At 65.4% G+C, this 10,443-nt stretch overlaps 2 protein-coding genes across 7 annotated transcripts; one reads left to right on the top strand and one right to left on the bottom strand.

Annotated features, from left to right (window-relative positions):
- Positions 1-72: 72 nt before the first annotated feature.
- YKT6 (YKT6 v-SNARE homolog) lies at positions 73-3,654 on the bottom strand. 3 transcript variants are annotated; one of them, XM_048928071.1, is made up of 8 exons: positions 3,533-3,654; positions 2,578-2,689; positions 1,802-1,884; positions 1,542-1,642; positions 1,339-1,443; positions 1,203-1,268; positions 1,016-1,117; positions 73-798 (listed from the first exon to the last, which is right to left on the bottom strand). In XM_048928071.1, exons 2-8 carry the CDS (start codon positions 2,679-2,681, stop codon positions 763-765), a joined length of 597 nt encoding a protein of 198 aa, XP_048784028.1. In that variant the 5' UTR covers positions 2,682-2,689; positions 3,533-3,654; the 3' UTR covers positions 73-762. The 3 variants fall into 3 exon arrangements, with proteins under 3 accessions (XP_048784028.1, XP_048784029.1, XP_048784030.1); XM_048928072.1 differs by having other exon boundaries at positions 2,578-2,720; positions 3,533-3,640; XM_048928073.1 differs by having other exon boundaries at positions 3,509-3,614.
- A 399-nt stretch (positions 3,655-4,053) lies between these two features.
- On the top strand, positions 4,054-10,084 carry GCK (glucokinase). 4 transcript variants are annotated; one of them, XM_048928037.1, is made up of 11 exons: positions 4,054-4,358; positions 4,662-4,692; positions 5,752-5,914; positions 6,004-6,158; positions 6,608-6,727; positions 6,797-6,892; positions 7,089-7,188; positions 7,273-7,456; positions 7,542-7,697; positions 8,823-9,056; positions 9,512-10,084. In XM_048928037.1, the coding sequence occupies exons 2-11, from the start codon at positions 4,669-4,671 to the stop codon at positions 9,654-9,656; spliced, it is 1,377 nt and encodes a 458-aa protein (XP_048783994.1). In that variant the 5' UTR covers positions 4,054-4,358; positions 4,662-4,668; the 3' UTR covers positions 9,657-10,084. The 4 variants fall into 4 exon arrangements, with proteins under 4 accessions (XP_048783994.1, XP_048783991.1, XP_048783993.1 ...); XM_048928034.1 differs by having other exon boundaries at positions 4,054-4,362; XM_048928036.1 differs by having other exon boundaries at positions 4,054-4,362; positions 7,273-7,446; positions 9,512-9,654.
- Positions 10,085-10,443: the final 359 nt, after the last annotated feature.

The raw sequence follows: 10,443 nt of genomic DNA, 5'->3' as shown, positions 1-10,443 counted from the left end.
CGCCCCCTGGTGCTGCCCCCCCGCCCCCAGCCTCACATCCCAGCCCCGACGCCCAAGCACAGCTGAGCTACAAACCGTCAAAGACAACTTTATGGGCCAGCACGGAAACAACAGGCAACACCGATCACACTACATCCCGAGCGAAAGCTTTGCCCTTCCCGAGGAGTGGGGGAGGCTGAGACCCCCCTGGCTGCCATGGGGCGATGAGCAGGGAGCCCCACACCCGTCCCCGCCGCTTCCCCACGCCCCAAACCTGCCCGCAGGGGCCAGGCAGGAAGTGGGGGTTCAGACCCATTCCAAAGGTGACGGCCCCCACCAGCGCCATGCTGCAGGGCTTCCTGTGCAGTGCCACGTCCCCTGGGTGCCTCCCTGCCCCCACGGCCCCTGGTTCTGCTGGAGGAAGGGGGCAGAACGCAGCACGGAGCCCCCAGCCTGCCGCAGACCAGAGAAACCCATCTCCCCTCCCTCTTCCCCCCCCCCTGCAGCAGCCCCATAAAAGCCCCCCCGCTCCCCGCACAGCCCCAGGCCCTGCAGGGGGGCCCGGCTCCTCTCTCCCCATCCCACGGCCGAGGCACTCGCTGGTGTGACAGGCGTCATGGCGGGGCACGGCGCTCCCCCGGCACAGGGGCCGCTGAGTCCAGTTTTTGGGTAAGGCTGCGGCCCAGGAGCCCGCGGGGTTCTGCTTTCAGTCCTGGGAGCGGCCGAGATCCGAACGGGAGTGAAGGCCCCGGTGAGCTGGAGCAGGAGAGCCCCGGCTCCGGGTCACATAATCTCACAGCACGAGTTCTGCTTTCGGGCCTGCAGAGGTGGAGGAGATGGTGTGAGCGCACCCCCAGCCATGGGCTGACCTCGGCCCGACAGCTCAGCTCGTGGCCAAACCCACAGCCATGAGGTTCGGCTCCTCTGGAAGGGTCGAGGAGCTCCACGGCCACAGCTGGGAAGCTGAGCTCCTCGCTGCCCTCATCCCATCCCACAGCTCACAGGGAAACCCCCCAGCGAAGCAAAGCGCACTCACGGTCTTGTAGAAGGCTTTGGACTGCACGCCGAGCACCTCAGATTTGGACACCAGATCATCCAGCTTCTCCCCTCGCTCCAGCAGTGACTCCATAGTGTTGTGCTGCCAAAAGGAAGCGGTGCTGATGGCACGGAGCTCCCATGACGGAGCAGAGGGGAGCAGAGATGGGCAGCAGCTGCAGCCTCACCAGGATTATTTTGGTCTCGTCCAGCTCTGCCTGCACTCTGGTCATCGGGTCGGCATCACGGGGGTTCTGGGAGAGGAGACAGCAGCGTCAGCGCAGCAGCAACGCACACAGCAGCCCAGAAGCCCGGGCCCCATACCTGGTATTTGCTGAGGTATCCATCCAGAGCTGCATAGCTGATGGTGGCAGGAGACCCCGAGGGCCAGTCTGCCCTGCTCACCTGCCTGGAGAACTCCTCCAGGACCTGCGTGTGAGGGAGCGGGGTTTGTTTCCCCGGCACAGAGCTGGCAGACCCTCAGGAAGGCCCCGAGGTGACACACAAGTCCCGCCTGCACCGCTCACCTTGTCCAGCAAAGTGAAGCACACCCGTGACGGGTATTCGTTGTCGGCGATCACCACACCAGCCAGCCCGTCACCGCGCACGTGGACGTGGCACAGGTAGTCTGGGCAGAGAGGGGGGTTGGGGGGATCCGGAGCCCCTCAGTGCTCCAGGAGGGAGCTCAGCTCCGCAGTGTGGGCAGGACTCCAGGCCTGGACCTGCTCTGCTCCAGCCCGCCCAGCACGGGGAGGGGAGGCGCGGCTGGAGGAGGCACAGTGCTCACCTTGCTCCTTGACCGAGGCCCTGCTGCCCAGCTCCGAGCGCTCCACGATCAGCTGGCTGGTGAAGGTCATGAATTCCTGCACGCTGCGAGCACAAAACGCCGGCTCTCACCGACCCAGGAGCGTGGCCCCATGGGGCTGTGGGGCACAGGCTAGCCCCGGCCCAGCCCCGTGGCCCCTCTTCCCCTCCCACAGCCCCACTGAGACACTGGTGGGTTTTGTGCCGGGATTTCTCAGGGCATTTTCCCCCAGCACAGGCACAGCCCTTCTGCAGCAAATGTCTGCGTTCGGCAGAGCCACGATAAGCAGCAGTGGGCTCTGCAGATCACTTCACCGCGCTCAATCCGCCTTCGAGTGCATGTGTGACAGGGCTGCCCCGACTCCCCCTTTCCCCTCACTTATTTGGCCCAAAGAATGGTTTTTTAAGATGGTTTTACTTAAAAGCATTTCCCTCTATCGCTGCAATTGCAGAACCAGACGCACCAGAGGCTCCAACAAACCCTCAGTGTGGACAGGGCTGGGAACTGGAGCGCTGTGAGCGAGCAGCTCAACAGCTCCACTCCTGCCCCATCCCACAGGGCTCTGAGCCCTCCCAAACTCCGGGCTGAACCGTCCGGTCCTGAGCGGGCAGCGCCCAGCAGGGAGACAAAGCAGGTTGTAATTAGGCAGTGAGATGTAATGAGAAGGCAGTGAGATGTAATGAGAAGGCAGTGCCTCCTGTGTGGGAGCAGAACGTGGCCCCACACGCCCTGGGGACGCAGGGGGGTCGGGGGCTCACCTGGACCGCTGGAAGAAGTTGAAGGTGGAGACATCGGAGGCGGCCTTCAGCAGCTGCACGCGGGCCTCACCCTTGTACAGCACGCTCAGGCTGTACAGCCTCATGGCGGGCGCTGCGGGCAGAGCGGGGCGCTGAGCAGTGTCCTGTGGGCAAGGGGATCACGGGGACCCTGCCAGCACCATGCTGGGACCCACAGGGCACACCTGGGGTCCATACCAAGGGCCCAGACCAGAAGCCCATGGGGACGCAAAGAAACCTCACTGAGCACAGCAAGACGACACTGGGACCCACTGGGACACCATTGGGCACACCAAACACAACAGGGACCCCATAGGGACCAACCAGGACCCACAAGGACTCCACCCAGGACCCCAGCGGGAACCACTCAGAGCCCACCTGGAGGACTGGGCACGCGGGGACTTCGTTAGGACCCACAAAGACCCCAACGAGAACCCAGCAGGACCCCACCGGGCACAGCAGTTTGACGCTGGGACACATCGGGATTCCACTGGGTGCACCGGACCCCACCGGTCTGGTTCCAACACCACCAGGAACCCACCGAGCGCCTTCAGACCCCAACGGGAACCGCCGGGACCCCCCCGGAACCCCGCCACTACTGCATCGGGTCCACCGGGAACGCCCCAGAACCCCCCCAGGAATCCATCAGAGCCCAACGGGAAGCACAGCGACCTCACCGAGACCCACCGGGCAGTGCAACCCGCCGGGATCCCCCAGCACCGCAATGGGAACCCACTAAAGCTCCACCGGACACAACAGAACCACACCGGGACCCCACGTCCCCTCCCTCCCAGCTCCCATCACCGCAGCCTCCGCCCCCGCCCCGCAGCGCTCCCGGCGCGGCTCCGCTGCCTCTGCCCTGCTGTTCCCCGGCCCCCTGCGGCCCCCGGCCCCTCCAGGCCCCGCCCCGCACCCCTAGGCCGCGCCCGCCCGGTACCGGCGCAGCGGGGCTGTTCGTAAGCGACGGCGGAGGGGAGAGCTTCGGACCCGGAAGCAGAAAGGCAGCGACCGGAAGTGACCCCAACGCCGGTCACTGCCACGGGGCCACACCTGCCTTGCGCAGGCGCCACCCTCGCTGCGCCCTCCTTCCATCTTTCAGCCAATGACAGTACGGCAGGATGGCCGACCCCGCCCACCTGCCTCATCGGAGCGGGGAGAGCCAATCAGCGTCGCACTGACGTCATGCTGGGCGAAGGGCGGGGCCTTTTGTGGGCGTGGCCTGGTCTGGAGGCTGGGCTTCATCAGTGGGCGGGGCCTTCAGTGCAGGAAGGATTGGGGCGTGGTCTGTGTAGGGGGCGTGGCCTATGGGGCGTGTCCGTCTGGATGGGCGTGGCCTGTAGTGTGGGCGGGGCGCCCGAGATGGGGTGGGGCCACACCCTTGGAGACGTGTGGGTGGAGCCTCGCGCGTGGGCGGGGCCTTGAGGTGGGCGGGGCCTCCGCGTTGGGCGTGGCCTCAGGTGTGGGGCCGGCCCTATGGGGCAGCCTCACCCCACAGAATGGCCCCCTCTGGAGCAGCCCCCCGGTGCACCCTAACGCTTCTCTCACGACCCCACAGCTTCACCCCGCAGTGGGGCAGGCACCGCGCTATGGGGTCAGCGCTATGGGGTCATCCTGGGGGGCCATGCCAGTTGGGCCCCACGTGGGGCTCCCCCCGGCGCTGTGGGGCCGGCGGCCGTCGCACTGTCACCTTTGTCACGGAGCCGCGGTCGCCCGTCTCCATGGGACCGCTGGAGAGCTGGCGGTGGTGACCAGGACACGGAGTGGTTGGTATGACAACTGCCGCCCGCTGACGGGCTGCACTGCTCTGCCGGGCGCCCACGGCCTCCCCACCGCCCCACGGGGCAGCAGGCAGAGCAGGAGGAGGGCCTGCGGGCACCCCGCACCCCGAGGGCCGCCCCGGGATGTGGGGAGCCGGGCCCGAGCCCTCCTGACGGGACGGCCGTGGGGGGGGACCGGGGGCACCCCATGAGCTAAGGGCGGAGATCCGGGCGGGGGGAACACGGGGGGACGCGGGGGGACAGCAGTGTCCGGCCCGCACCGACGGCTGCCCCCATGTTGGACCACAGGAGCAGGATGGAGAGCTGGCGGCAGGAGAAGGTGAGCTCCAGCACCACGGCCCTTCAGCCCCATAGCACCATCACCCCATGGCCCCATACCCCCATTGCACCATAGCCCCATGGCCCCATAGCGCCGTAGCCCCATGGCCCCATGGCCGGGCCCACTTGTGGCTGTGCTGGGCTGAGGTGCTGGCAGGTTGGGCTGTGGGTGCTGGGCGCCGGGCATTGCATGGGGCACGTGGGCTCTGACCCCAGGAAGAGCCCAGCAGGACCCTGCGTCCTGCACTGGTGTTGGGTGGGAAAGGACAGACCCGAATGCAAAGCAAAGCCCCACACTGGGAGCGGAGAGCTGTGGGGCCAGCACCGTGGGGAGGGGGGTGGCAGGAGGGCAGGGGGCTGCATGCAGGGTGCCATCAGCTATGCTTCTCCTTGTGGTGCTCCTAACCCCGAGACCACAGTGCTGTGTCCCCATGGGGGGGCTTGGGGCTGAGACCCCAAAGTTGGACTCACAGGGCTTCAAGTGTCTGTGCTGGGGTGGGCATGGAGGGATGGGGGAGGATTCAGCGAGGAGCAGCACCCAGCAGTGTGGGGCGGCTCTGTGTCACCATGAAGGTGCCACTGGGGTCACCCCAGAGGTGCTGTTGGGGTCACCCTGAAGCCTCCATTGGGGTCACCTCAAGGGCTCCATTGGGGTCACCCTGAAGGCCCCTTTGGGATCACCCCAAAGGTGCTGTGGGGGTCACCCTGAAGCCTCCATTGGGGTCATCTCAAGGGCTCCATTGGAGTCACCCCAAAGTTTCTGAAGACTGTAGGGGCTCGCCCTGCAGACTGCCTTGGGATTGTATTGAAGGCTCTGTTGGGGTCACCCCAAAGGCTCCGTTGGTTCGCTCCTTTGCAAAGCAGCAGCCGCAGGAAAACAGCCGTGGCGCTCGCAGCCTGGGCCCGCTGACTAATGAGGCCTTAATGCAGCGAGCACAGCTGGCTGGGGGCCGCAGCACGGCCGGGAGGAAAACAGCAGGGATGGCAGCGGGGGGGAACGGGGGATTGGGGTCCTCAGCGCCCACTGCCGGGGGTCCCACGGCCCCGGGAAACCCCGCAGGTGGAGCAGATCCTGTCGGAGTTCCGTCTGAAGGAGGAGGACCTGCGGAAGGTGATGCACCGCATGCAGAAGGAGATGGACCGCGGGCTGAAGCTGGAGACGCACGAGGAGGCGTCAGTCAAAATGCTGCCCACCTACGTGCGCTCCACGCCGGAGGGGTCGGGTAAGGAGCCGTGGGGCTGCGCCCAGCCCTGGGCTGCGGGAGCGGCAGGATGGCCATGAGGCGCCCCGCGTGTCCACGCTGCTCCGCAGAGGTCGGGGATTTCCTCTCGCTGGACCTGGGCGGCACCAACTTCCGCGTGATGCTGGTGAAGGTGGGCGAGGGCGAGGAGGGGCAGTGGAAGGTGAAGACGAAGCACCAGATGTACTCCATCCCTGAGGACGCCATGACAGGGACGGCCGAAATGGTGAGCGGGGGCCAAGGGGGTCCTCGCTGCCGAGGGAGGAGGGGTGTCCCCCTTTGGTGTCCAGTCTGGGGACAGGGTGGCTCCGGGGATGGGGCAATGAGGACGTGGTGATGCTCAGGATAAACAGGGCGGCCGGGACATAGTGGCACTGGAGGTGGGATGATGGGGTCATGATGGCAGTGGGGATGGGGTGATGGGGCATGGTGACACAGGGAATGAGGATACTGGGACGTAGTGGCACTGGGGATGGGGTGATGGGGATGTGGTGGCACTGGGGACAGGGTGACTGGGACACGGTGGCTCTGGGGGCAGGGCAGTGGGGACATGGCAGTGCTGGTGGTGGTGGCAGGGCTGTGGCAGTGGTGTGGGTATGGTGGGGGTGGGGTGACGGGGCCACAGCAGCACCAGGGATGGGGACACTGCGGTGACATCCCTCCTGCCGTCCCCAGCTCTTCGACTACATCTCGGAGTGCATCTCTGACTTCCTGGACAAGCACCAGATGAAGCACAAAAAGCTGCCCCTGGGCTTCACCTTCTCCTTCCCCGTGCGGCACGAGGACATTGACAAGGTGAGGGGACGGAGGGATGGGGGGACACAGAGCCGCTGCGACCCCCACCCAACGCTCCGTGCCCCCCAGGGCATCCTGCTGAACTGGACCAAGGGCTTCAAGGCCTCGGGAGCGGAGGGGAACAACGTGGTGGGGCTGCTGCGGGACGCCATCAAACGGCGCGGGGTGAGCCGTCCCCCCGGCCCCACTGTCACCGTGTGTGTCCTCCCTGGGACCCACCGTGTGTGTCCCCACCCTGGGTCTGCAGTCGCCACGTGTGTCCCCATTCTGTGCCCACCCTCACCGCGTGTCCCCATCCTGTACCCACTGTCACCACGTCTCCCCATCCCGTGCCCACGTCACCCCGTGTCCCTCCTGGCAGGATTTTGAGATGGACGTGGTGGCCATGGTGAACGACACCGTTGCCACCATGATCTCCTGCTACTATGAGGACCACCGCTGTGAGGTCGGCATGATCGTGGGTAAGGAGCCAGGGGGTCACAGCGGGGCGATACTGGGGGGCACGGAGCGGGCCCAGACCCCAAAGCCATCCCCCATCCCCACAGGGACGGGCTGCAACGCCTGCTACATGGAGGAGATGCACAACGTGGAGCTGGTGGAGGGCGACGAGGGCCGCATGTGTGTGAACACCGAGTGGGGAGCATTCGGGGCGTCGGGGGAGCTGGACGAGTTCCTGCTGGAGTACGACCGCGTGGTGGACGAGACCTCGCTTAACCCCGGTCAGCAGCTGTAAGGAGTGGGGCGGCGGCGGCTCCTTCCCCGTATGGAATGTGTGGGGTGGGGGAGCGGGGCGCTGACGCTGCGCTGTCCCCAGCTACGAGAAGATCATCGGGGGCAAATACATGGGGGAGATCGTGCGGCTGGTGCTGCTGCGGCTGGTGGATGAGAACCTGCTGTTCAGCGGGCAGGCCTGCGAGAAGCTCAAGACGCGCGGAGCCTTCGAGACGCGCTTCGTGTCGCAGGTGGAGAGGTACGGGGGGGCCGGGGGGCCCTCGGGCCAGTGGTGCTCCCCGTCCCCTCACCCCACCTTAAGGTTCCCGTCCCCTCTCCCCGACTGCCCCATGCGGGGTCCTCTGTCCCGTCGCTCCACGGCAACGATCTGCGGCTGCTCCATATTGGCTTCCCCGCGTCATTCCCCAGCCCTGGGGTCCCTTGCCACGTCTCCCAACACCGGTCTGCCCCTCACTGAGGTGCCCCATCACCCCGTGGCAGCCTTCCAGAACGGCCCCACGTGTGGCTCCCCTGCCCCACTTCCCCACACTGGGGTCCCCCATTCCGTGACCCCATGACAACCCCCTACAACTGCCCCGTACCGGGCTTCCCTCCCTCATTTCCCCAGATGGACTCTGAGCTCCCCTGCTCATTGATCTCTCCTACGTCCCGCACTGGGGTCCCCTGCCCCATCTCCCCACACCAGTGTCCCACACTGGGCTCGTGTCCCACCAGCCCTCTACAGCTGCCCTACCCTGCAGTCCCTCTTCCATTGGTGATTCCACTTTGTTCTCTTATCCCATTGCCTCACTTTGGGATCCCCTCCCCCATCCCTCCCCACCAGATTGTCCCACACAGGGGTCCCCTGTGTCATCACCCTACAGCAGCTGTTTCTCCCTGTCCTTACTGAGGCCCCTGTGCCATCATCCTGTGACAACCCTCTACAGCTGCCCCATACTGGGGTTCCCTGCCTTGTTGCCTCACGCTGGACATCAAGCTCTGCAGCTCCATCTCCCCACATCAGCGTCCTACACCAGGGTCTGCTTTGCCATCAGCCCAACTCACTCTAATGGCTGTCCCGAATTGGGAGCCCCCGTCTTGTCACCCCACATCAGCCCTCTATAGCTGCCCACACTGCTGTCCCCTATCCGACTGGCCTAGATTGGTGTCCCCTGTCCCATTGCTCCAATTTGGGGCCCCCTTTTCTCTCATCCCATGCCAGCCCTCCAGAACTATCCCCACTGGGGTTCCCTGCCCCATCGGCCCACACCAGCCCTCTGTAGCTGTGCAGACTTGGATTCCAGTCCCACGGGTGCCCCACGCCACCCCACGGCCCCATTCTACACCCATCCCCCATTCCACACGCGGCTCTGTCCCACCGCAGCGACTCAGGCGACCGCAAGCAGATCTACAACATCCTCACAGCCTTTGGGCTGCTGCCCTCGGGCTCGGACTGCGACATCGTGCGCATGGTGTGCGAGAGCGTGTCCACGCGGGCTGCGCAGATGTGCTCCGCCGGGCTGGCGGGCGTCATCAACCGCATGCGGGAGAGCCGCAGCCAGGAGACCCTCAAGATCACCGTGGGGGTGGACGGCTCTGTGTACAAGCTGCACCCCAGGTGAGACCGTGGGGAGGCGTCCCCCCTCCCAGCCTCCGTCCTCCTCTTCCTGTTGCCCCGACGCTCCATTTTCTCCTTCTAACCCTAACCATGATGTAACCCTATCCATAACCCCACCTTGGGACACAATACCAACCTTAGCCATAGTCCTCATTGCAGCTGTGATCCTAGCCCTAACCGTAACCAAAACCATAATCCTAACTCCAGCCATCACCCTAACCCTAACTGTGACCATAACCCTACTCCTAACCTTAATCCTAACCCTAACCCTAACCCTAACTGTGACCATAACCCTACTCCTAACCTTAATCCTAACCCTCACCCTAACCCTAACCCTAACTGTGACCATAACCCTACTCCTAACCGTAATCCTAACCTAACCCTAACCACGACCCTCACCCTAACCCTACTCCCACCCAACCCTCTTCCTCCCAACCTTCTTCCTCCCCCCGCAGCTTCAAGGACCGTTTCCACGCCACCGTACGACAGCTGACTCCCGGCTGCGACATCACCTTCATCCAGTCGGAGGAGGGCAGCGGGCGCGGGGCTGCGCTCATCTCAGCTGTGGCCTGCAAGATGGCGTGCATGATGGGGCAGTGAGCCGGACTGGGCGGCGGGGACGCGCCGAGGAGCCAGGACTGATGTGGGAAGGGCTCAGCTGGCGCCGCGATGGCGCCGGGGCTCCCCAATAAACGGGGTCGGCGTGGACTTCTCCTCTGGGAACGCTGTCCCAGCGTTGCTCTGTATGGCTGCCCTCTGCTGTCCCCTCCCCGAGACCCCCGGACCGTTCTGGGGATGAGGACGGAGCGCTGGGGGAGCCGTGGCCCCACCCGTGGGGCAGCACCCTGCGACCCCAAACCTGGCGGCCCCTTGGCCCGGGGGTCCCAGCGGTGGAAGTCAGCATCCCCAGCCCGCTCGGTTCTGGTGGTGACAGCCCTGTGGTGACATGTGCCGCCTCGTGGAGCTCGGAGCAATCATCGTGGGGCTAAAAACTGGGGGCCCCCGGTCTGGTGATCCCATGGGGGTTATGAGGGCACCTCGCGTGTCCCACAGGGGTCTGCGGTGCAGGGTCTCTGTGGGGTGACACATCAGGATGGAGCCCGTGGGGCTGGGGACCCCCTGGCGGTTTGGGGCTGCCGAGTGGCACCCCAGGGTATGGGGGCCTCCCAGGGGCAGGCGTCATCTGGGGGCAACCTGGGGTCTGGGAAGGAGCAGGCGGCCCCCGCCATGGGATGCCATGCTCTGATCGGTCCCAAAAGCTGCAGCATCTCCTGCGCTCTCATGGGCTGTGGCCAAAAAAAGGACCTCCTGTGCTTTGATTGGCTGGGAGCAACAGGATGGGATCCACTGGGCTCAACCTGGCCCCCATCGCCACGTCCCCTCCATC

Source organism: Lagopus muta, chromosome 27 (assembly GCF_023343835.1).
Source record: "Lagopus muta isolate bLagMut1 chromosome 27, bLagMut1 primary, whole genome shotgun sequence".
In the NCBI taxonomy this organism is placed as follows: domain Eukaryota; kingdom Metazoa; phylum Chordata; class Aves; order Galliformes; family Phasianidae; genus Lagopus; species Lagopus muta.
Note: the sequence above shows the minus strand (reverse complement) of the source record. Positions and strands in the feature narration are given on the sequence as shown.

Bases quoted from the DNA above. Each gene is read 5' to 3' on its own strand.
- YKT6 (XM_048928071.1), bottom strand. From the start codon at position 2,681: ATGAGGCTGTACAGCCTGAGCGTGCTGTACAAGGGTGAGGCCCGCGTG. The intron at 1,643-1,801 runs GTGAGCACTGTG...CTCTCTGCCCAG, and splicing joins GGCCTCGGTCAAGGAGCAAG to ACTACCTGTGCCACGTCCAC. The intron at 799-1,015 runs GTGAGTGCGCTT...CCACCTCTGCAG, and splicing joins CCAAAGCCTTCTACAAGACC to GCCCGAAAGCAGAACTCGTG.
- GCK (XM_048928034.1), top strand. From the start codon at position 4,196: ATGGGGTCATCCTGGGGGGCCATGCCAGTTGGGCCCCACGTGGGGCTC. The intron at 4,693-5,751 runs GTGAGCTCCAGC...GAAACCCCGCAG, and splicing joins AGAGCTGGCGGCAGGAGAAG to GTGGAGCAGATCCTGTCGGA. The intron at 6,893-7,088 runs GTGAGCCGTCCC...CCCTCCTGGCAG, and splicing joins ACGCCATCAAACGGCGCGGG to GATTTTGAGATGGACGTGGT.